At 41.1% G+C, this 26926-nt stretch overlaps 1 protein-coding gene across 1 annotated transcript in view; it reads right to left on the bottom strand.

Annotated features, from left to right (window-relative positions):
* The window catches only part of LOC123728112 (CD44 antigen), a 39941-nt gene extending 24649 nt beyond the window's left edge, over positions 1-15292 (bottom strand). The window contains exons 1-2 of the mRNA XM_045698697.1: positions 14913-15292; positions 487-658 (exon numbers count right to left, since the gene is read on the bottom strand). Of these exons, the coding sequence (XP_045554653.1) occupies positions 487-658; positions 14913-14979 (239 nt within the window). The 5' untranslated portion in view covers positions 14980-15292. The remainder of the gene's footprint in view (positions 1-486; positions 659-14912) is intronic.
* Positions 15293-26926: the final 11634 nt, after the last annotated feature.

The raw sequence follows: 26926 nt of genomic DNA, 5'->3' as shown, positions 1-26926 counted from the left end.
TTTTGTTCAGTGTAATCTACGACACGACTGTTGCTTTTTGCTATGTCCTTGTACTTTTCTAAATAGGTAATTAAACACTAAAGTAGTAAAACATTTATTAGTATTGACACAGTCAACCAAAACTGCTAGAAGTGTTTAGGTTGAGATAAGGAACATGATAAAATGTTACATAATAATACAATTTCTTGACCATTACCGTTTTGGTTTTAATTAATGTAGGTCATTCAATGAGTAAGTAGTCTACTACAAATAAAAAAACACATGAAAGATTTACACTTCCGTTTTAATATACATGCTAGGATACCACACACATCCAATACATTGCTTGATTCTAAATGGTACGCTCGTGTGGATATTGGAACAGTGACTTAGTCTTATGGAGTCCTTTTGCTGATATCCATTTAATTATTTACCCGTTGATAAAGCACATCATGTGGGTCCCAAAGAGGACACTGTGTAGTCATAAAGATGGATGGGTGACCTCACCTACAGGTCTCTAGGCCTTGGGCGTGGGCCTCGGTGACCTGTTCCTTGCTGGCGATGGTGCCGCCCAGGCTTTCACACAGTTTCTTGGCCAGGCCAAAGGTCAACGAGTAGCGAGCTTCTCCCTCCACGTGGAACACTCCAGCATGGCTGCAGCTACGGGACTTTATTATAGCTGGGGGAAGGAAGAGAAGGTGAGAGAGAGGTTAGTATTGAGGAAATCAGCCTGTGAGACACTGTGACTGCATGGCGGACATTTTGTAACTATGAATTTTAAAAACTGTATAATATTTAGACTTCGTCAAAGAAAATGAAAGAACACAACGAAGAAAGGTTACTTTTCAATATGTTCTGAAAAGAACTAGGCATTCACTAGCAACGTACATAGCAACAAGACCAACTGGTGACAAACAAAACAGGTAGGTGAAACAAATTAATATCCCCCTGGCATTAGCAGTTAAGTTGGCGTTCACAATAAAGTTCCCATCACAAATTTGGGTTTACAAGAAAATGTAAAAACAGTTAAGCCAAGTTCCCTTGTAATTATGTTATTTCAACCACCTATCGTCAGAAAAAGAAATCTGACATAATTATGTTGCTTTTCTAAAACTTCTTAACACTTAACACTTCTTAACACTTATCGTTGTTGAATAGGGGTCTTGGGAAATACCTCTGAAATCAGTAGCTAGTTCTTCTAGTATATCACTCAATCACTCAGTAAATGACAAATATGGGACCAGTTGTGACCTCACTGTAGCTCTGACGTACTTGTATTTATCCAGCACTATCATAACCTGAGTACCTCTATATAAATAGTAATGTCTGTTAGCTTTGTCTTTGTTATCTTTTTCACCTGTATAAGCCTACATTTAAGCTTTCAACACATTGCAATACATAGAGATTATGCAAATCATGTATACAATTAGTATGCATGTGCTCTTGAGTTTCGCTTCCTATAAACAGACACATGTCCCAGCCTATACTTCAATAAATACCAACTGGCCAGCTGCTACAGTCAGATTCACTGGTTTCCTGTAATAGTCTCTTTACAGTTCATTCATGCTTGGTTTTACAAGGCTTTGTAGAGGCCTATTTTGAGGCTGTTTTACTGTAAAATGAAACATATTTTGCACATTTGAATAACCCTAACTGCCATTATAAAGTTGTTGAGGTCGTTGATTGCCATTGTGTCACTCAGCATACATATGACTATGCTCCTAGACAATAGACAGCATACAGATGAATACAACTCATCTTACAAATGTATTCAAGCTAGTCATGTTCATACATTTTCCTATGAGTTATTACATTTCATAATGGTTTCGATGCAGACTAAGTGCTGTAAGATATCATGTAATATATCACTCATATATGTAATATATCACTCGTTTTTTAACCTCAGTATGGTTCTGTTTCACAATATTTTGTTTCACTGGAGTAAACACACACACACATACGCACATGCACGAATGCACACAACCATAAATCATGAGCACAAGTTTCTAATTATCTGTCATGTCATTGTTCATTGTCGCTTCAGGGCTATAACACACAATGCCTTCAGAATGTATTCATACCCCTTGACTTTTTCCACAGAGCTGGGCTTTATGGAAGAGTGGCCAGAAAAAAAGCCATTACTTAAAGAAAAAAATATATTTATGCACACTCAAGTTTTCCATTTTTATTCTTCTAATTTCAGGTTTGTTTCACAATAAAAAATATTTAGCATCTTCAATGTGGTAGGAATATTGAGTAAATCAAATGATACAACCCCCCTAAAAATCCATTTTAATTCCAGGTGGTAAGGCAAAATAAATAGGAAAAATGCCAAGGGGGTGAATACTTTTGCAAGCCACTGTATTCAACCCCCTGAGTCAATACATGTTAGAATCACCTTTGACAGTGATGACAGCTGTGAGTCTTTCTTGGTAAGTCTCTAAGAACTTTACACACCTGGATTATACACAATGTTTGCACATTATTATTTTTTAAATGTCATCTTGGTAAGCAATTCCAGTGTATATTTGCCATTGTGTTTTATGTTATTGTCCTGCTGAAAGGTGAATTTGTCTCCCGATATCTGTTGGAAAGCAGACTAAGACAGGTTTTCCTCTAGGATTTAGCCTGTGCTTAGCTCTATTGCATTTATTTTTATCATAGAAAATTCTGTATACCTTGCCGATGGCAAGCATACCCAGAACATGATGCAGCCATCACTATGCTTGAAAATATGAAGCTGTAAATATGAAGCTGTGATGTGTTGTGTTTTTACCCCAAACCTAACTCTTTGTATTCAGGACATAAAGTTGTCTTTAGTGCCTTATTGCAAACAGGATGCCTGCTTTGGAATATTTTTTTTCTGTACAGGCTTCCTTCTTTTCACTCTGTCATTTAAGTTAGAATTGTTGAGTAACTACAATGTGGTTGACCAATCCTCAGTTTGTCCTGTCATGGCTATTAAACTCTGTAACTGTAACGATTGGCCTCATGGTGAAATCTCTGAGAGGTTTCCTTCCTCTCCGGCAACTGAGTTAGGAAGGACGCTTGTATCTTTGTAGTGACTAGGTGTATTGATACACCATCCAAAGTGGAATTAATAACTTAACTGTGGAATTGAATCTGATTGAATCTGTATTTGAAATTCCCAGCTTGACATTACAGATAATTGTATGCGTGGGGTACAGAGATGAGGTAGTCATTCAAAAATCATGTTAATTAAATACTATTATTGCACACAGTGAGTCCATGCAACGTATGTGACTTCTTAAGAAACATATTACTCCTGAAAGTATTAACCTGTTTGGGATAGGGGGCAGTATTTTCACGGCCGGATAAAAAACATACCCGATTTAATCTGGTTACTACTCCTGCACAAAAACTAGAATATGCATATAATTAGTAGATTTGGATAGAAAACACTCTAAAGTTTCTAAAACTGTTTGAATGGTGTCTGTGAGTATAACAGAACTCATATGGCAGGCCAAAACCTGAGAAGATTCTATACAGGAAGTGCCCTGTCTGACAATTTGTTCTCCTTCAAGGGCATCTCTATCAAAAATACAGCATCTCTGCTGTAACGTGACATTTTCTAAGGTTTCCATTGGCTCTAGGAAGGCGCCAGAAAGTGGAATGAGAGCTTTCCAGTCTCTTGGCGAAAAACAGCAGGGGTTTTTGTGAGTGGTCCTTCTGAGAACAATGACACTGAGGCGCGTGTGCACGAGACGACTCCATTTTTTCTTTCAGCGTTTGAATGAACACAACGTCGCCCGGTTGGAATATTATCACTATTTTACGAGAAAAATAGCATAAAAAATGTATTTTAAACAGCGTTTGACATCCTTCGAAGTACGGTAATGGAACATTTAAAAAAAAATTGTCACGAAATGCGCCGACGCGTCACCCTTCGGATAGTGACTTGAACGCACGAACAAAACGGAGCTATTTGGATATAACTATGGATTATTTCGAACCAAAACAACATTTGTTGTTGAAGTAGAAGTCCTGGGAGTGCATTCTGACGAAGAACAGCAAAGGTAATCCAATTTTCCTTATAGTAAATCTGAGTTTGGTGAGGGCCAAACTTGGTGGGGGTCAAATTAGCTAGCCGTGATGGCCGGGCTATGTACTCAGAATATTGTAAAATGTGCTTTCACCGAAAAGCTATTTTAAAATCTGACACTGCGATTGCATAAAGGAGTTCTGTATCTATAATTCTTAAAATAATTGTTATGTTTTTTGTGAACGTTTATCGTGAGTAATTTAGTAAATTCACCGGAAGTTTGCGGTGGGTATGCTAGTTCTGAACATCACATGCTAATGTAAAAAGCTGGTTTTTGATATAAATATGAACTTGATTGAACAAAACATGCATGTATTGTATAACATAATGTCCTAGGAGTGTCATCTGATGAAGATCATCAAAGGTTAGTGCTGCATTTAGCTGTGGTTTTGGTTTTGTGACATATATGCTTGCTTTGAAAATGGCTGTGTGATTATTTTTGGGAGGGTACTCTCCTGACATAATCTAATGTTTTGCTTTCGTTGTAAAGCCTTTTTGAAATCGGACAATGTGGTTAGATAAAGGAGAGTCTTGTCTTTAAAATGGTGTAAAATAGTCATATGTTTGAAAAATTGAAGTTTTTGCATTTTTGAGGTATTTGTAATTCGCGCCACTCTATACCATTGGATATTGGTGAGGCGTTCCGCTAGCGGAACGTCTGTCCCTAACAGGTTTTAAGGCTTGCCATAAAATGTCAGCTTTTCATTTTTAATTAATAATAAAAAAATAAACATAATTCCACTTTGTTGTTAGGCCAGTGACACCACATCTCTATTTAATCCATTCTAAATTCAGGCTGTAACAGCAAAATATGGAAAAAATCAAGGGGTGTGAATATTTTCCGAAGGCACTGTAACTTGACTCTACCTGTAACTCACAGAAACACAGTTAAAACCTTCCTAAACACCATTAAAAAAACGGCAATCACAACAACACTTTTAAATAAATTAGATGATGTACAGGATAATTACAATACGGTTTCTTCTCTGTGGTGTGTCCCTCATTTTACAGTACAACAATGTTATCTGTTAGGGGAACCACAGTAGAGAAAAGGAGAAACTGGACACTTCTCTCTGCATTCAGTACATTTCCTTAATCTCTTATGATGACAGTTTGATTATTGATGGATCACTAATAGTTACACATTCAACTGTTGGATGGTACACAGTTTCATTGTTCTGCCTAGGAACCGATTAACTCATTGGACAGAACAGAGAGTTCTGGGAAACTATCTTCTGTCAGTGAAACCAAACAAGAGGCAACTTCACTTTTTTGAATAGCAAATGAACAGGATGTAGCGCACACACACACACACACACACACACACACACACACACACACACACACACACACACACACACACACACACACACACACACACACACACACACACACACACTAATCATTATCAGATTTCACATGTACACACTAAGGTGGATTTCCAATCACTTTTCCACAGTCAGTTGCTAGTTGAACAGCACATTTGCATCTGGGTGAGAATCTATTCTGTGACAATCATCCAGAGTCTTGTGACATAAAGAAATGAGAGACAGAAACAACAGATTAGGGGCAACCAAGTGGGAATTACCATGTGACCTTGTCTCTGCCCTGTCTCTGTAGTGACCCTTTGCGCTTGTCAGGACCGGTGGTCAGTTTCACACACTTATCTAAAGTTTTACTTTAGCAGGCATCATGAGCAGGTGTCATGAGCGGCAGACCTGTTTACAAGACTCTCATGTATTCTCAGTCTCAGACCAAAATCGTAAAATGTCAAATGTTATCTCTTTCTCTGTGTTTCTGACTATACAAGCAGTGGGAAACACTTTGGGTAAAGGGAAAATAGCCTCATCAGCAAGGTGACGTACAACCTGGCTGCTATCAAAGGTTGATGACATGTAAAAGTATGGAGGCCTACAGAGAAGGGCCTTCAGAATACTTTGAAATAACATAGATATTCTCGTTCTGATGAAGTTTGTAAAGATAGTGAGAATATAATTTATAGAAATATTCAATACATTTTCTTAGAATGTAAGGCCTTTTTATCTACAGACTGCAGAAGCATGGACATCATGAACACACACACACACACACACACACACACACACACACACACACACACACACACACACACACACACACACACACACACACACACACACACACACACACACACACACACACACACACACACACAAACACAGGAAATCACACCCCGGCTATTCTATTTCCATGATGCTTGTTGACACAGGATAACCATGGCGACAGGCACAAACATTAGTTGTGAAAGAGGTGCGAGTGAGCATCATGTTGAGTCTCGTGTCTCCAGGTTGTTGGGCACTGGCAGAGCAACAGGGCACGAGGATCAGTGTATAGGGACACGAGGGACCATGAGAGAGAGAGGTCCCCAGGGCTGAGCTGCCCGACTCAGTGAATGTCTACATCTCTCTATCTCCCTCAATCTCTCTCTCTTCTCATGGGTTTGGTTATACACAGCTTTGAACATCAATGGACAGACTGAATTATTCAGTTTAACATCTGTTCTACTTCTATATATCACCACAACTCTCAGACATATCACTCTACTCCAGAGAGAATTGATGAACACTGGAGGCTCAAGAGCATGGGGACTCTTAAGTAAACCTAGATCATATTTTATGATTCTTGAGGAATCAACATGATCAATTATTTTATGGATTTGTTGTTGCAACTTGTTACAGATTGGATAGAGAGATCACCATATCAATGGCAAGGCTGACAGAGCACTCTTCCACTATAGGCACGACATGACTTCCAGTAACTTAATTTCAAACAGCATCCTATATCTGTCAATATTCAAAATGATGCTCAACTGTACCCAGAGGGGTAGGATGCCTAAATCTAGATGCTGTTTAAGAAATAAGTCACGTGATAGAAGAGAAAATAGGGAAGTGCTCTGTTGGCAATGCAGATTGTGTTGCAATGAGAATATTGCCTTCAATACATTTGATAATGAGCTAGTAGTAATAAATCTTATCTTGTCTTATTAAAAAATTAAGTCATTCTCACTCTTAGGAATACCAGATATGCATCTGAGTCACTTCAAAAGTACACACCGACAATGTATTGTTTTATCATTTCATATGTATCTCATTATAAGAGGATCTATCGCCAACCACGTGACAGTTTTACTGTGGATGGTGTCGACCATCTTAATATTTTCGTTTTTTTTGGACACATATTTAACCCCTTAATTATTAGATTTATTTTATATGATTGTATTTAACTTTTATAAAACAATGCAAAACATACACATACAAATTATTACATCTGTCACGACTTCTGCCGAAGTCGGTCCCTCTCCTTGTTCGGGCGGCGTCACCGGTCTTCAAGCCATCGCCGCTCCACCTTTCATTTTCCATTTGTTTTTTCTTATTTTCCTGCACACCTGGTTTTCATTTCATCATCATTACTATGTGTATTTAGCCCTCTGTTCCCTCCATGTCTGTGTGGGGTATTGTTTATTGTCGAGGTTGGCACGCTTCCGGCTGGTTTACGCCGGGTTTTGTGTTATACCCGTGCTTTATGGCAGCCGGTACTTTGTACTTGGGTTTTGTACTTTGTGCTGCCTTACTTGTTCTTTGGGCATTTGTTTTGTGACGCGGTTGTGTTCTGTTATTATGATTGCCTAAGTAAAGTGCTTTGTCCACTCATCTCTGCTCTCCTGCGCCTGACTTCCATGCACCAGCTACACCCACCATTGACAACATCACACAAACATCAGTACATCACACCTTCCCAGACCCACTAGCCCCCACCCCATCTCCAGCAGCCTTATCACTTTCTGCACATGGCCTCAACCTGCACAATTTTGTTTCTCTCCATTGCACAGGCAAGGAAATTTTCAAATAATAAAGCATTTGACCTTTCCATTGTGTGAATGACTGAGGATTGGTTGATTTCCAGTTTAAGTATATGTTTTTTAAAGATACTTTATAAGAAGAGTATCGTCCAACCCATCGGGTATCTCACTGCACCCTCATATGTTATGTCTTGAAATATCCAGACAGAGGAATTAAAATTATATTTACAGTACATTGCAATACCTCTGACATCCATCTTAACTCCGCCCGTAACTTTTGACCTCTTATTTTTTGTTGGCACAAAACTATCTCTATACTTCCATTCATTTATATGGTTTACCTTCTGACGAATCCCGTGACACAAAATGGAGAACGCCATCATGTTTGTGAGAGTCTCATCTTTCCATAGTGTGGTCATACTAGTGTGTTGGCAAAACCGTTCGGACATTACAGCCAGAAGTTGGCACATCAGCGAAACCAACTTCGGACTAGTCCCGTGGGGCTTGTGGTGGTCAATATTCGGAATGTCTCATGGTCTGACAAACAGATGCATTGGACTGAGACGCAGCCCATGCAAAAAACATATCTCTAGATTAAACAGACAAATTGTTATTATTATGATTTTTCTCAACTTTTACCCATTTTTCTCCTTAATTTCGTGATATCCAATTGCTAGTTTCAGTCTTGTCCCATCGCTGCAACTCCATTACAGACTCGGGAGAGGTGAAGGTCGAGAGCCATGCATCCTCCGAAACACGAATCTGCCAAGCTTGACTGCTTCTTGATACACTTCTCGCTTAACCCGGAAGCCAGCCTCTCCAATGTGTTGGAGGAAACACCATCCAGCTGGTGATTTTGAAAGGGATTTTTTTATTATGTTACTTAGACTGACGCACACTTAAAGATTTTAACACAGAACTCTATAAAAGGAACAAGACACATGCAGATTTTATGTTTTTAAATTGCTGACAAGTAAGTGTACCAGAGTAACATGGTCTCAATGCCTACAGTATTTTACATTGCTCTATGTTTCGATGCCTCAATGATTCACCACTTGTGTGTCTGACAATTTGCTTTGATCTTCTACCTGTCTGACTGCAGTCTGCTTTGACAACAGCACAGAGTTGTAGAGAGTCATAGCATTTAAGTAGTTCAATTATCAACCCGGTACGTTAACTGATGACGTATCACATTTTGAAAATGAACATTTAACATTTATGGCATCAATAAAACTGCCTGGCCCAGCACTTTGGTGAATACGATAGTACTGGCAGAGAGAGGAGGTTGAGCAGGAAGTTAGTTTACCGTTAGTGACGGTTGGGCTCGGAAGGTGTAGCTGTAGCTGTGTGTTCACCATGGAACTCTGCATTAGAGGAAAACACACGCACGCATGCGCACACGCACACACACTGCCCAGAGTGGATCAAAGTGAACACAGCATTAAGATGGCTGAAAAGAGAGGGTAACCAATGAGTCAGAGGTGTTACCATTAGCATGCAGGGAGAGTGGTCATGCACAACTTTGTCACTCCAAGATCCTGCTATTCCAAAGCAGTGACTCTCGAAAAGATGCTATTGTCAGTTAATGGACTTGAAAGGGCCAGAGGCCACAGAGGGTCTGGAAATACAGAGGCTGCTAGTTGGGAGAAAGGGGAGCTTTTACACAGTGCATGCCAGAATCTCCAGCTGCACTGACTGGAACAGACAGGCTATTCTCTCATCTCTCCTGTAGCTATACACAGCACATTACACCACACACACTGATACACGCTGATACTCTTGGCCTCCAACACCACACTCAATGATACACTGGCCTCCAAACCAACACACACTGATACAGTGGCCTCCAAACCAACACACACTGATACACTGGAATCCAAACCAACACATTGTGATACACTGGCCTCCAAACCAACACACATTGATACACTGGCCTCCAAACCAAAACACACTGATAGACTGGCCTCCAACCAACACACACTGATACACTGGTCTCCAAACCAACACACACTGATACACTAGCCACCACCACGAGTACCACACGAACTGACACACTGGCCTCACATCCAAAACATCAGTCAAGTTGCAGTCTGTGCTCTGTCTAGCTACATCTTATCAGACCTGAGAGCCAAACAGCTTGCTCTTTATCAACTATGTCTGATTTTCTCAGACGCATATCTCTCTCTTACTATCTTTCTCCCTCTCACACCCCCTCTCTCTCTCTCTCTGTGATGTATGTGTTTATTAAACTCTCTCTGAGAAACAACGCCACAGCCACAAATATAGACTGTCACCATACATTTCTGCAAAATCTCTCTCTTTATTTATTTATTTATTTATTTCACCTTTATTTAACCAGGTAGGCAAGTTGAGAACAAGTTCTCATTTACAATTGCGACCTGGCCAAGATAAAGCAAAGCAGTTCGACAACATACAAAAACACAGAGTTACACATGGAGTAAAACAACATACAATCAATGATGCAGTAGAAAAAATAAGACTATATACAATGTGAGTAAATGATGTGAGATAAGGGAGGTAAAGGCAAAAAAGGCCATGGTGGCAAAGTAAATAAAGTATAGCAAGTAAAACACTGGAATGGTAGATTTGTAGTTTGAAGAATGTTCAAAGTTAAAATATAAATAATATGGTGCAAAGGAGCAAAATAAATAAATACAGTAGGGGAAGAGGTAGTAGTTTGGGCTAAATTATAGATGGGCTATGTACAGGTGCAGTGATCTGGGAGCTGCTCTGATAGCTGGTGCTTAAAGCTAGTGAGGGAGATAAGTGTTTCCAGTTTCAGAGATATTTGTAGTTCGTTCCAGTCATTGGCAGCAGAGAACTAGAAGGAGAGACGACCAAAGGAGGAGTTGGCTTTAGGGGTGACCAGAGAGATATACCTGCTGGAGCGCGTGCTACAGGTGGGTGCTGCTATGGTGACCAGTGAGCGGAGATAAGGGGGGACTTTACCTAGCAGGGTCTTGTAGATGACCTGGAGCCAATGTGTTTGGCGACGATTATGAAGCGAAGGCCAGCCAACGAGAGCGTACAGGTCGCAGTGGTTGGTAGTATATGGGGCTTTGGTGACAAAACGGATGGCTGCTGAGTAGAGTGTTTGGGGCTATTTTGTAAATGACATGGCCGAAGTCAAGACAGCAGAGGTGTATTTAGAGGGCAAGTTGGTCAGGATGATATCTAAGAGGGTGCCCATGGTTCCAGATTTAGGGTTGTACCTGGTAGGATCCTTGATAATTTGTGTGAGATTGAGGGCATCTAGCTTAGATTGTAGGATGGCCGGGTGCAATAAGAGGTTAAGCATGTCCCAGTTTAGGTCACCTAACAGTACGAACTCTGAAGATAGATGGGCGGCGATCAATTCACATATGGTGTCCAGGACACAGCTGGGGGCTGAAGGGGGTCTATAACAAGCGGCAATGGTGAGAGACTTGTTTCTGGAAAGGTGGATTTTTAAAAGTAGAAGCTCGAATCGTTTGGGCACCAACCTGGATAGTATGACAGAACTCTGCAGGCTATCTCCTCAGTAGATTGAAACTCTGTCCCCTTAGGCCGTTCTATCTTGTTGGAAAATGTTATAGTTAGGGTTGAAAATTGCAGGATCTTTGGTGGCTTTCCTAAGCCAGGATTCAGACACGGCTAGGACATCCGGGTTGGCAGAGTGTGCTAATGCAGTGAATTAAACAAACTTAGGGAGGCTTCTAATGTTAACATGCATGGAACCAAGGCTTTTATGGTTACTTAAGTCAACAAATGAGAGCGCCTAGGGAATGGGAGTGATGCTGTTGGCTGCAGGGCCTGGGTTAACCTCTACATTACCAGAGGAACAGAGGAGGAGTAGGATAAGAGTACTGCTAAAGGCTAAAAGAACTGGTCGTTCAGTGCGTTTGGAACAGAGAGTAAAAGGAGCAGATTTCTGGGCGTTGAAGAAAGGCATAATGTACAGACAAGGGTATGGTAGGATGTGAGTACAGTGGAGGTAAGCCTAGGCATTGAGTGACGATGAGAGATGTTTTGTCTCTAGAGGCACCATTTAAGCCAAGTGAGGTCACCACATGTGTGGGGGTGTGGAACAAAAGGGCTAGCTAAGGCATATTGAGCAGGGCTGGAGGCTCTACAGTGAAATAAGACAAAAATCACTAACCAAAACAGCAATAGACACAGCATATTGACATTAGGGAGAGGCATGTGTAGCCGAGTGATCTTATTATCCAGTGAGTAGCTAGGCGAGCTGGAGGCACAGCGATTCAGACAGCTAGCATGCCGGGGCTAGCAGGCTAGCAGATGGGCCTCAGAGGGACGTCGCAACGGAAGAGCCTGTTAAAACCCCCTCGGACGGTTACGTCGGCAGACCAGTCGTGATGGATTGGCGGGGCTCTGGGTCGGCAGCAAAGGGTCCAGGCCATTTGGCAAAAGAGGTATTGAAGCCCAGGAATTGTCTGATGGATCTCTTCAGCTAGCCGGGAGATGGGCCTAGCTCAAGGCTAACTCCTGCCCCTCTTTCCCCCCTTTCTCTATCTCTCGCTCAGTGACCCGTTCATTTTCCCCCTTATGTCTTTCAAAGACTTTTAGCTTATAGGCTCCCAAATCTTACATCAAAATTGAGAGAACATTTTAGTGGATAAATCCACAATACAACCTTTTACATGTGTCTATCCTAACCTCTGAACACTTACATGATTACCAACTTGCAGTGAAAGCTCACAGACATCTCTGTGAAAAAATAGACTTAGCTGCTGTATTGGTCCCAGATACAAAATGTAGTCTGGTTGGGTATTACAGATGGTCAGGCTTGCCTCATGCAGTAAGGATCTGTATACATTTCAGAGAGAGGCCTTTGGAGCAGCTTTCGCTTGGCTACAAAGACTTCAGTGTATATGAGCAGGGAAGAGAAGGAAGGGGGCGGGGGTACAGCCTGGCTACTCGGGAACCTGACACTCACAGAGAGGCTTTAAATCATAATTAATAGGTTTAACAGCGTTCTTGAAGATACAGAAGTGCTGAAATACGAGGTACCCCGTTTAAGATCAGTTTAAATGCCGATCAGCTTCTGACTGAGAGAAGGGGCCACCAAAAGTACTGGAGAGAAAGGGAGAGATGGAGGAGAGGAACGGCTCAACTTAGTGGTGGCCGGCTGTGAGGCCTACGTGTGATTGGTTGGTAGAGAAGGGTAGAGAAGGGTATAGGAGGGTAGAGGGGTATTGGACAGGGGCCAAACAAGTGCCCATGCAGATCAGATGGCAGGTGACGGTAGTCCCAGTGTGTATGGGCACAAGGCCTCTTTGTGAGGGCCTAGTGCAGGTCCACAGGAACCCCTCACCACCCCTCACCTATGAAATAGACACCCAGAGTTACGGGAGGGGTCGATACGATAGGGGAGCAAATATAGCCACAGGCATGGGCTGGTCTCGGTGGGGAGTGTGTGCGTGCATGCATGTGTCCAGCCTGGACGGACACAGCCTGCTCTGGCCCTGTGCATACCTGTAGCCATCTGATCAATCAGGCCTTGTCTAACGTGCTCTGAGGAGCGGAGTGAAGCTGGCCAACTGCCAAGACGCCCTGAGCAAACAACCCAGCAATGGGAACAGCCGTATTAATGCCAAGCTCATATTTCTGTAACGTAAGCATTATGCATGGATGTCGTTTTGTGCATGTGTGTTTGTGAGCGAGTGTGTCTAAAGCAAAAACTGCTTTTGAAAAAGTATATCCATTGGACGGCCGCATTATCCAGGGGCTAGGAGAGCAAGTATTTTCTGAAGGTCAAATTTCAGGGTCCTATTGCTTTGGTCATTTACAGAACCATATGTGGATTGGATCCACGATCATGGGAGAGGCCTTGTTAATGGGTTATTGGTTTACATGGATGTCTGGACTGCAGCACATTTAGGGTTCAAAGACTGGGCAGGATGAGCTGTAACTACCCCAGGACTCAACTCACCAGACACCAAATTACTGTGAACACACACACACACACACACACACACACACACACACACACACACACACACACACACATCTATCATCTTCATACAACCCTTCATTCCCTAAAGTTAAACCAAGAGGCAAAAACTTGTAGGAATACACAGGGGAAATGTGAACACACACACATACTACCCTATAGCTCCTCTTTGTTTGTCTTTAAACTGGTCAGATTTACAGCTGCACGCTGGCTGTGCTTTGGCACAGAGCCAGAGAGGAGGCACAGCGAGATCCCTCCCAGACAAGTCAAAGAGAGCGAGACTAACCCAGACCTGTTTGATTCAGCACCAACTTCCCCTTGTCAGAAAGATGCCGCTCTGAGACACAAATCCAATCAAGAGCCCTTACTGAAAGCATGAGGGAGCGAGAGACAAAGAAAATGAAAGACAGCGAGAGAGAAACAGAGAGAGCGAGAAAGAGAGAGAAAGGTAGAGGAATAAATGAATATCCTTAGAAAATGCAGCGTAAAAGCACGGCAGTATAGCTCTCAGCTGTGGTCAGACAATGAATAGAGCTCTTTCGTATCCTCACATTGATTGAAGTGCAGATAGATGCTTTCTGAAGGCTACAGTGGCCATACAATACCAAGATAACCGGCTGAATGCATGAGAAATGAGCAGCTGCCCGGCATGGGCTCATTGTTCTCCTCCCTAACACACTCAGTGGTGAGTGTGTATGTGAGCGTGTATGTGAGAGAAAGAGAGAGACTTTCTCCTTTGTGTCTGTGCTGTCATGAGTCTCAGACTGCCAGACGTAAGCCTGTCTGTGCTAGTGTAGCCTAGCGCACACCGCTTTACTGGCGTCTACTCATCCATTCCACAGGCACTGCCTCAGCCTATCGTACTCTCTTTTTACACACACACACACATACACACATACACACGCTATACATGCTCATCAAGTGCTGAGAATGAAAAAAACTATACTGTCTCGCCATAAAATCTACCAACAAAGAAGAGTGTTTCCAGGCTGAAAGCAGAGAAAAAAAGCCACAGACAAAGAGGTGTCTGCTGGGCAGAGCAAGATGCACACCCTCACCTTGAGCCGGTTCCAACCTGGAGGAGGCCAGTAATCCAAAGGTAACCCCCAAGAGCAGAGTCCACATCTTGGTCTTAGCGTCTGGCGATGGCTGGGTGAGTTACTGGATGAGTAGGAAGTGTGTATGGTCTCTCCAGTTGTCCTATCTTCTCTGTGTCAGGAGTGAGTGTGGGGGGGGGGGTATGTATGTGTGTGTGTGTGTGTGTGTGTGTGTGTGTGTGTGTGTGTGTGTGTGTGTGTGTGTGTGTGTGTGTGTGTGTGTGTGTGTGTGTGTGTGTGTGAGATAAAAAGAGAGAGAGGGAGAGTCCGGTCCTCTAAAGGGAGTGGGTGTCTGGTAGCTATTGGAGCTGAGACAGACTTTGCCCAACTTTTTTCTATTCTGTGTGAGAGAGGCTTTCTGAGCCTTGTGACAGGCAGATTGGGGAAGAGGGTGGTGCATGTGTGTACACACCCTTCTGCCTCTCCCTCTCTTGCTCCCTCCCACCCTACCTTGCGCAGCCTCTCTCTCCATTTTTTCTCTCAATCGCTCTTTTTTCTCTTTCCTGTCACTGTCTGCTTCTTCAGTTTTTTATTAGCTTGGAAGGTGCCCCTCTCTTGTGTTTTGCTAACTATCCCCTTTCCTCTCCCCCTTCTCTCCCTGTTCTACCTTTCTCTCATTCTGTCTATGACAGCAACAGTTGCTGAGAGCGCATCTGGTCTTTTGTTTTCTCCCTGCTCTGCTTTCAATTAATATCCTTTTCCTTCCCTCTCTCCAAAAAAAATCTAAACCCCCCCCCTCCAATCTCAACAACCACAATGATACATTGATTGCCACTATGTCATCGGATTAAATATAGATCACTTCTACTCTTACCATGGGCTTTGTCTCAAGCTAATACCTATCCTAGTCTCTTTTCACTGGTAGGTGAACTGGAGGTATTTCAGCCATATTCATATTGCTTTCACCTAGCTAAGTCCTATAGATCAGTGGTCAATGAAAATTCAAGGAGAGCCTAATGAGACAGAACCATGAACTGACTGACTACATAAGCATGAAGGGAAACTACATTGATGTTCATGAAGATTTGTTCCAGCTCAAGTCTCAGCTGTGAAGGGCCAAAAATAGCTTTGACCTCATGTTAGATAGAATTTAGATGGCATCCATGCCATGATTAAAGAAGCTGTCAATGGGAGTTATATTAACACTATGTTCATATTTAGCTTCCAACTGAAAAGACACAGGTCCTTTCAGGTCTAAAGATAAGAAATCAGACAAAATCTTTGTTCATGTTCAAGTCCTTGGTCCTTTCAGTTCTAAAGGAAAGTACTCTGGCAAAATCTTTGTACATTGCCAAGTAAGTACCTACAGCAGGTCAACAACATGAAAGATGGAGGCCTATTGTAGTTGTCTTGTTTTCTGCTTCTCAACCAAACACGTATAGAGAATGCTGTAAAAGCCCAGCTGATGGCCCAGCCGATAATTTCCAGTAATCCATAGCACCTTTCAGGATAATAAACTAAACACGTGTATATAGGGTAGGTTATGTGAAACACCTTGAAAATGTGATTCTTCATTCATATGAGGTACATTCCCCTGTGTATTTATTTGGACAGTGAAAATAAAATGTTTAATTTGGCTCTATACTACAGAACTTTGTATTCGAGATCAAATGTTTTATATGTGGCGACAGTACAGAATGTCACCTTTAATTTGAGGGTATTTTCATAGATATCTTTTTAGAAATGAATGCACATTATGTATCTAGACGACCCATTTGAATGTGTCATACGTGTTGGTACAAATGTACTTATAGTGTATTAAATATAGTAAAATGTTTAGTATTTGGTCCCATATTCCTAGCATACAATGACTACATCAAGCTTGTGACTCACAAACGTGTTGGATGCATTTGCAGTTTGTTTTGGTTGTGTTTCAGATTATGTTGTGCCCAATAGAAATTAATGGTAAATAATGTATTGTGTCATTTTGGAGTCATTTTTATTGAAAATAAGAATATAATATGTTTCTGAACATTTCTACATTAATGTGGATGCCTCCATGATTACAGATAATTATTACTGAATCGTGAATTATGTTGAGTGAGAAAGTTACAGATGCACAAAGATCATGCCCCCAAAACATGCTAATCTCTCACCATTACCAATAACAGGGGAGGTTAGCATTTTAGGGGAGTTATGATTTGTTATATCTCTATTCGTTTATCCTATATACAATACATAATCTATCAATGTGAGGTAATAGAGTGAACAAGTGAGAAATAAACCACCGTGTTCAGTTCATTAAGGGAGAGATAAAGAGAGCATTGTTATGGTTTATCTTTATCACACCAAATAAAATATGATGGTACAGAGAAATATGGCTGTAACTCCCACCATCTCGATGTGATTGGTTGGTAGAGAAGGGTAGAGAAGGGTATAGGCAGCTCTAGAGGATTGGCCTTGTTACAGTGAGAGGAAACAGCGTGGGAGTGTTGTGAATGGCAAATCACCCTCTAGGTATTTGCTGTGTAAAAAGATAAAGTTTTGACATGCTAACAGTAAAACAGTCAGGATTGTGTAAAGCAATACACGGTGAATACAGTGCCTTCAGAAAGTATTAATACCCTTTGATTTATTCCACATTTTGTTGTATTACAGCCTGAATTCAACATGGATTAAATTGATTTTATTTATCACCCGTCTACACACCATACCACATAATGAAAACTGAAAACATGTTTATAGAAATCTTTGCTTTTCTTGAAAGTGAAATGCAGAAATATCTAATTTACATCAGTATTTACACCCCTGAGTCAATACTTTGTATCTATTACAGCTGTGAGTCTTTCTGGGTAAGTCTCGAAGAGCTTCCCACACCTGGATTGCTGTTGCCCATTATTGTTTTTAAAATTCTTAAAGCTCTGTCAATTTATTTGTTGATCACTGCTAGGCAACCATTTTCTGGTCTTGCAATAGAGTTTCAAGTAGATTTAAGTCAAAACTGTAACTTGGCCATTCAGGAACATTCACTGTGTTCTTGGTAAGGAACTCCAGTGTAGATTTGGCCTTGTGTTTTAGGTTATTGTCCTGTTGAAAAGTGAATTAATCTCCCAGTGTCTGGTGGAAAGCAGACTGAACCAGGTTTTCCTCTAGGATTTTTCCTGTGCTTAACTTCATTCAGTTTCTTTTTTATCTTGAAAAACTCTCCAGTCCTTAACGATTACAAGCATACCCATAACATGATGCAGCCACCACTATGTTTGAAAATATGGAGAGAGTTACTCAGTAATGTGTTGTATTGGATTTGCCTTAAACATAACACTTTCTATTCAGGACAAAAAAGTTCATCCCTTTGCCACATTTTTTTCAGTATAACTCCTATGACGGCTATTAAATTAGACGGCTAGAAGGCTATTAAACTAAGTAACTGTAACCATTGGCCTCATGGTGAAATCCCTGAGTGGTTTCCTTCCCCTCTGGCATTTGATTTAGGAAGGGCGCCTGTGTCTTTGTAAAGACGTGGTTGTATTGTAATACAACATCCAAAGTGTAATTAATAACTTCACCATGCTCAAAGGGATATTCAATGTCTGCTTTTTTTATTTTTACCCATCTACCAATAAGTGCCCTTTTTCTGAGGCATTGGAAAACCTCCCTGGTTGAATCTGTGTTTCAAATTCACTGCTCAACTTACATATAATTGTATTTGTGGGGTACAGAGATGAGGTAGCCATTAAAAAGTAATGTTAAACACTTATTGCACACAGAGAAAGTCCATGCAACTTATGTGACTTGTTAAGCACATTTTTTCTCCTGAAGTTATTTAGGCTTGCCATAACAAAGAGTTTGAATAAGGCTTTGATTTCTTGTCACACAGATGGAAAAGGAGCCTACTAAAAAGGAGGGGTTGAGTGGAGCTGAAGGGTGGGATTAAAAACAACAAGATAAGTAATGTAAAATATTCTGTGTCTGTACAATATATATATATATATATATATATATATATATATATATATATATATATATATATATATATATATATATTGTACATTACTAGATTTCTATTTTGCCATATCTTTTTGCACCTGTGCTGTTTCACAAAAGTTCTGAACATATATATATATATATATATATATATATATATATAAATATAGTACATTACTAGATTTCTATTTTGCCATATCTTTTTGCACCTGTGCTGTTTCACAAAAGTTCTGAACATATATATATATATATATATATATTTGTACAGACACAGAATATTTTACATTACTTATCTTGTTGTTTTTATATATATATATATATATGTGTTCAGAACTTTTGTGAAACAGCACAGGTGCAAAAAGATATTGCAAAATAGAAATCAAACTTGATGGTCTTCAGAGATAGATGGAAGGGGTTGATGGAAGTTGAAGGATGAACAAAAAGAAATAAGATAACTATTGTAAAATACATTGTGTACGTAAAGTAGGTACTGTATAGGATGGAAGTAGAAGCCAAAGTGTTGTTGTCCATTAGTTTTCTCCATTTAGGGGAGGGGTGGTAGGGTGATGGGAAAATTATATATAATAATATTCTTTTGAAATGTATCTATAAACTGGGTGGTTCGAGCCCTGAATGGTGATTGGCTGACAGCCGTGGTGTATCAGACAGTATACCACGGGTAAGACAAACATTTATTTTTACTGCTCTAATTACGTTTGTAACCAGCTTATAATAGCAATAAGGCACCTCTGGGGTTTGTGATATATGGCCAATATACCACGGCTAAGGGCTGTATCGAGGCACCCCACGTTCCCTCGTTCATAAGAACAGCCCATAGCCGTGGTATATTGGCCATATACCACACCACCCCGGGCCTTATTAGCTTAAGTATGTATACAGTACCAGTCAAAGGTTTGGACACACCTACTCACTCAAGGCTTTTCCTTAATTTTTACTATTTTCTACATTGTAGAACAATAGTGAAGACATCAAAACAATGAAATAACACATATGGAATCATGTTGTAACCAAAAAAGTGTTAAACAAATCAAAATACATTTTTGATTTTAGATTCTTCAAAGTGCCTTGATGACAGCTTTGCAAACTCTTGGCATTCTCTCAACCAGCTTCATGAGGTAGTCACCTGGAATGCATTTCAATTAACAGGTGTGCCTTGTTAAAAGTTAATTTGTGGAATTTCTTTCCTTCTTGAGCCAATCAGTTGTGTTGTGACATGGTAAGGGTGGTATACAGAAAATAGCCCTATTTGGTAAAAGACCAAGTCCATATTATGGCAAAAACAGCTCAAATAAGCAAAGATAAATGAAAGTCCATCATTACTTCAAGACATAAGTGCAGTCACAAAAACCATCAAGCGCTATGATGAAACTGGCTCTCATGAGGACCGACACAGGAAAGGAAGACCCAGAGTTACCTCTGCTGCAGAAGATACGTTCATTAGAGTTACCAGCCTCAGAAAGTTCAACCCAAATAAATGCTTCAAAGAGTTCAAGTAACAGACACATCTCAACATCAACTGTTCAGAGGAGACTGCGTGAATCAGGCCTTCATGGTCGAATTGCTGTAAAGAAACCACTACTAAAGGACACCAATAAGAAGAAGAGACTTGCTTGGGCCAAGAAACACAAGCAATTAACATTAGACCGGTGGAAATCTGTCCTTTGGTCTAATGAGTCCAAATTTGAGATTTTTGGTTCCAACCGCCGTCTTTGTGAGACGCAGAGTAGTTTAGCGGATGATCTCTGCATGTGAGGTTCCCACATGAAGCATGGAGGAGGTGTGATGGTGTGGGGGATGCTTTGCTAGTGTCACTGTCTGCGATTTATTTAGAATTCAAAGGAACACTTAACCAGCATGGCTACCACAGCATTCTGCAGCGATACGCCATCCCATCTGGTTTGCGCTTAGTGGGACTATCATTTGTTTTTCAACAGGACAATGACCCAAAACACACATCCAAGCTGTGGAAGGGCTATATGACAAAGAAGGTGAGTGATGGAGTGCAGTATCAGATAACCTGGCCAATTGAGATGGTTTGGGATGAGTTGGACTGCAGAGTGAAGGAAAAGGTGCCAACAAGTACTCAGCATATGTGGGAATTCCTTCAAGACTGTTGGAAAAGCATTCCAGGTGAAGCTGGTTGAGAGATTGCCAAAAGTGTGCAAGCTGTCATCAAGGCAGAGGGTGGCTACTTTGAAGAATGACTGCAATTTAAAAAAATGTAATCGACCCCTACAAAAAGTTCCAGTAATTACAATCCATGTAATAATTCACATTTCTGTTTTTCTGCAGGATTATTTTCCTGCTGTAGCAAACTGGCTCAAATTAAGATCCTACATCTGTATCTGCAGATATCTTTCAATTTGAATTCGGAATAGATGTTTAACAAAGTTTTGGGAAAAGGTAGTCACATAAAAAACTAGGAGATTTTACTGTCATTCTGTTACCCAACTTTGCATCTGCACTGTTCCTCAAGTAAATGTGTTTAAGTAAAATCCAGGCATAAAAATCCTTCTTTATTCTGTCTCCTCCCCTCCATTTACACTGATTGAAGTGGATTTAACAGGTGACTTCAATAAAGGGTTCATAGCTTTCACCTGGATTCACCTGGTCAGTCTATGTCATGGAAAGGGCAGGTATTCCTTATGTTTTGCACACTGACTGTAGAATGTTGTAGTATACTGTAAAATACTATATACAGTAATATACACAAACAAAACACTATAGGAATGTAAAAATACTACAATCCGCAAAAACTATAATAAATACTACAATATTTCATTTCCATATACAGTGCCTTGCAAAGTATTCATCCCCCTTGGTGTTTTTCCTATTTTGCTTCATTACAACCTGTAATTTAAATTGATTTTTATTTGGATTTCGTGTAATGGACATACATAAAAAATTCCAAATTGGTGAAGTGAAATTAAAAGAATTACCTGCTTCAAAAAAATAAATAAAATGGTGGTGCGTGCATACGTATTCACTCCCTTTGGTATGAAGCCCCTAAATAAGATCTGGTGCAACCAATTACCTTCAGAAGTCACATAATTAGTTCAATAAAGTACACCTGTGTGCAATCTAAGTGTCACATGATCTGTAACATGATCTCAGTATATATACACCTGTTCTGAAAGGTCTCAGAGTCTGTAACACCACTAAGCAAGGGGTACCACCAAGCAAGCGACACCATGAAGACCAAGGAGCTCTCAAAAACAGGTTAGGGACAAAGTTGTGGAGAAATACAGATCAGAACATCCCACGGAGCACCATTAAATCCATTATTAAAAAATGGAAAGAATATGGCACCACAACAAACCTGCCAAGAGAGGACCGCCCACCAAAACTCACGGAACAGGCAAGGAGGGCATTAATCAGAATTTAAAAAAAGAAATAAGCAAACACATTTGGTGTTCGCCAAAAGGAGTGTGGGAGACTCCCAAAACATATGGAAGAAGGTACTCTGGTCAGATGAGACTAAAATTGAGCTTTTTGGCCATCAAGGAAAACACTTTGTCTGGCGCAAACCCAACACCTCTCATCACCCCGAGAATACCATCCCAGTGAAGCATAGTGGTGGCAGCATCATGCTGTGGGGAAGTTTTTCATCTACAGGGTCTGGGAAACTGGTCAGAATTGAATGAATGATGGATGGCACTAAATACAGGGAAATTCTTGAGGGAAACCTGTTTCAGTCTTCCAGAGATTTGAGACTGGGACAGAGGTTTACCTTCCAGCAGGACAACGACCCTAAGTATTCTGCTAAAGCAACACTTGAGTGGTTTAAGGGGAAACATTTAAATGTCTTGGAATTGCCTAGTCAAAGCCCATACCTCAATCCAATTGAGAATCTGTGGTATGACTTAAAGATTGCTGTAACACCAGCGGAACCCACCCTACTTGAAGGAGCTGGAGCAGTTTTGCCTTGAAGAATGGGCAACAATCCCAGTGGCTAGATGTGGCAATCTTATAGAGACATACCCCAAGAGACTTGCAGCTGTAATTGCTGCAAAAGGTGGCTCTACAAAGTATTGACTTTGGGGGGGTGAATAGTTATGCACACTTAAATCTTATTTCTTGTTTGTTTCACAATAAAAAATATTTTGCATCTTCAAAGTGGTAGGCATGTTGTGTAAATCAAATGATACAAACCCCCCCAAAAATCTATTTTAATTCCAGGTTATAAGAAAACAAAATAGGAAAAATGCCAAGGGCGGTGAATATTTCGCAAGACACTGTAGTCTGACCATTCCCCTCCCTACATCCCTCGATCGTGGGCTTCCGAGTGGCGCAGTGGTTTATTAAGGCACTGCATCTCAGTGCAAGAGGTGTCACTACAGTCCCTGGTTCACATCCGTCCATGGTTGGGGGAGTCCCATAGGGCGGCGCACAATTGGCTAAGCGTCATGCAGGTTTAGACGGGTTAGGCCGTCATTGTAAATAAGACTTTGTTCTTAACTAACTTACTAGTTAAATAAAGGTTCAATAACAAAATAAAAAAGTGTAGTACGCACTATAAAATGTTGTAGTATAGTATATACTACAGTTTTATCTGCAAACAAAACACTAGTAATGTATGCATTAACAGTACATTTTTTTTAATACTACAGTATTTCATTAAAATATATGTTGCCCATTTCCCTCCCCCATATCGCAATTTGTGCCAAGAAAACCTACATGCTAAGTATTGACCATATATAGTGTTCCCTACAGGTTATAGAAAAGAAGGCGAAAGCATCCACACAGTATCTATGTCAAATATTATAAAACAAAATTGTTATAGTAAATATTACAGTTACATCTGCAAAAACCCTACTGTAAATACTACTGAATACTACAAAAACACTACACCAAATACTACAATATACTACAATCTGCACAAAAACAACATTAATTACTATAGAGGGGATGAGTTAAATGAGATAGACACATTTCAGTTGAATGCATTCAGTTGTACAACTGACTAGATATTCCTTTACAGTTCTTTTACTACAGTATTTACACTATAGTGTAAACACTACATTATACTACAGTATACTACAATAAATACTATAGTATTCAGTGAATACTATACTATTTATACCATAGTATACTGCAGTATTTCTTCATGTGGGTGGAGGCATGAATGTGAACATCTGTAGACTGACCTTTAGGCTGTGACGTGTCTTTTACTACAAAAGACTGTTGTAATTGGTTGAAATTAAGTGGTGTTGGAGGGCCAGTAGGAGGCACTATTTCCTCTGGTCTAAAAATATATATATAATATCCCAATGACCCAGGGCAGTGATTGGAGACATTGCCTTGTGTAGGGTACCGTCTTTTGGGTGGGACGTTAAACGGGTGTCCTGACTCTCTGTGGTCACTAAAGATCCAATCAAATCAAATTGTATTTGTCACATGCGGCGAATACAACAGGTGTAGACCAAGATGGCGCCGACAGATAGTCTTCTAGCTCCTAAGCAACTTTACAGTATTTTTGAAAATTGTGTTATTTCTTATATTATTAGCCCAGAATTTTTGTTGGGTTTTTGCATACAGCCGGAAATAACTTTTGGATATCAGAGCAGCGGTAACTCACCAGCATTAAGACCAGGAATACGACTTTCCCAAAATGGATCCTTTGTACTTACCCCCCAAGGCAATTTGACTGATTCCAGAGGCTGATCCAAAACACTGCCGGCGGAGAAGAGGTATTCGGATTGGACTTCTAGTCCGACTAAGGAGGTGCGCACACCACCCACCACTCCCAAGTATATTACTCACTAATGTTCAGTCTCTGGATAATAAAGTTGACGAGCGCAGGGCGAGGATTTCCTTCCAGAGAGACATCAGGGATTGTAACATACTCTTTCACGGAAACACGGCTCTCTCGGGATATACTGTCTGAGTCCATACAGCCAGTTGGGTTCTCAGTTCATCGCGCAGACATGAATAAAGATATCTCCCCGGGAAGAAGAAGAGCGGGGGTGTGTTTCATGATTAACTACTCATGGTGTGATTGTGATAACATACAGAAACTCAAGTCCTATGCTTCACAATCAAATGCTGACCGTATTACCTCCCAAGAGAATTCTCTTTGGTTATAGTCACATCCGTGTATATTCCCCCCTCAAGCCAATACCACAACGGCCCTCAAAGAACTACACTGGACTCTATGCAAACTGGAAACCACATATCCTGAGGCCACATTTATTGTAACCGTGGATTTTAACAAAGCTAATCTGAGGAAACACAACTGAAATTCTACCAAGACATTGACTGTAGCACTCGATCTGAGAAAACATTGGACCAATGCTTCTCAGCTTTTCGAAATGCCTACAAGGCTCTCCTCCTCACTCCCTTCGGCAAATCTGATCACGACTCCATTTTGCTCCTCCCTTCCTATAGGCAGAAACAGAAGCAGGAAGTACACGTGCTACAGACTATTCAACTCTGGTCTGAACAATCGTAATCCATGCTTCAAGATTGTTTTGATCACGCGTACTGGGATATGTTCTGGGTATACTCTGAGAATAACATCGATGTATACCTGGATATTGTGACTGAGTTTATCAGGAAGTGTATAGGAGATGTTGTACCCACTGTGACTATTAAAACCTACCCTGACCAGAAACCGTGGATAGATGACAGCATTCGCGCAAAACTGAAAGTGCGAACCACTGCATTTAACCATGGCAAGGTGACTGGGAATATGGCCGAATACAAACTGTAGTTATTCCCTCCATAAGGCAAACAAACAGGCAAAACGTCAGTACAGCGACAAAGTGGAGTTGCAATTCAACGGCTCAGACACAAGAGGTATGTGGCAGGGTCTTACAGACAATCACGGACTACAAAGGGAAAACCAGCCACGTCGTGGACAATGACGTCTTGCTTCTGGATAAGCTAAACACATTTTTTTCACCCGATTTGAGGATAACACAGTGCCACCAATGCGGCCAGCTACCAAGGGCTGTGGGTTCTCCTTCTCTGTGGCCGACGTGCGTAAGACATTTAAACGTGTTAACCTTCGCAAGGCTGTCCCCACCTGCTTCAAGATGTCCACCATTGTTCCTGTACCCAAGAAAGCAAAGGTAACTGACCTAAATGACTATTGCCCCGTAACACTCACTTCTGTCATCATGAAGGACTTTGAGAGACTAGTCCAGGATCATATCACCTCCACCTTACCTGACACTCTATACCCACTTCAATTTGCTTACCGCCCCAATAGATCCACAGATGATGCAATCACCATCGCATTGCACACTGCCCTATTCCATCTGGACAAGAGGAATACCTATGTAAGAATGCTGTTCATTGACTATAGACATTTACATTTACATTTACGTCATTTAGCAGACGCTCTTATCCAGAGCGACTTACAAATTGGTGCATTCACCTTATGATATCCAGTGGAACAACCACTTTACAACAGTACATCTATATCTATTTTTTTTTTTGGGGGGGGGGGTTAGAAGGATTACTATATCCTATCCCAGGTATTCCTTAAAGAGGTGGGGTTTCAAGTGTCTACGGAAGGTGGTGATTGACTCTGCTGTCCTGGCGTCGTGAGGGAGCTTGTTCCACCATTGGGGTGCCAGGGCAGCGAACAGTTTTGACTGGGCTGAGTGGGAACTGTGCTTCCGCAGAGGTAGGGGGGCCAGCAGGCCAGAGGTGGATGAACGCAGTGCCCTTGTTTGGGTGTAGGGCCTGATCAGAGCCTGAAGGTACGGAGGTGCCGTTCCCCTCACAGCTCCGTAGGCAAGCACCATGGTCTTGTAGCAGATGCGAGCTTCAACTGGAAGCCAGTGGAGTGTGCGGAGGAGCGGGGTGACATGAGAGAACTTGGGAAGGTTGAACACCAGACGGGTTGCGGCATTCTGGATGAGTTGTAGGGGATTAATGGCACAGGCAGGGAGCCCCGCCAACAGCAAGTTGCAGTAATCCAGACGGGAGATGACAAGTGCCTGGATTAGGACCTGCGCCACTTCCTGTGTAAGGCAGGGTCGTACTCTGCGAATGTTGTATAGCATGAACCTACAGGATCG

Source organism: Salmo salar, chromosome ssa17, assembly GCF_905237065.1.
Source record: "Salmo salar chromosome ssa17, Ssal_v3.1, whole genome shotgun sequence".
In the NCBI taxonomy this organism is placed as follows: Eukaryota; Metazoa; Chordata; class Actinopteri; order Salmoniformes; family Salmonidae; genus Salmo; species Salmo salar.
This window is presented reverse-complemented; position numbering and strand designations above follow the sequence as displayed.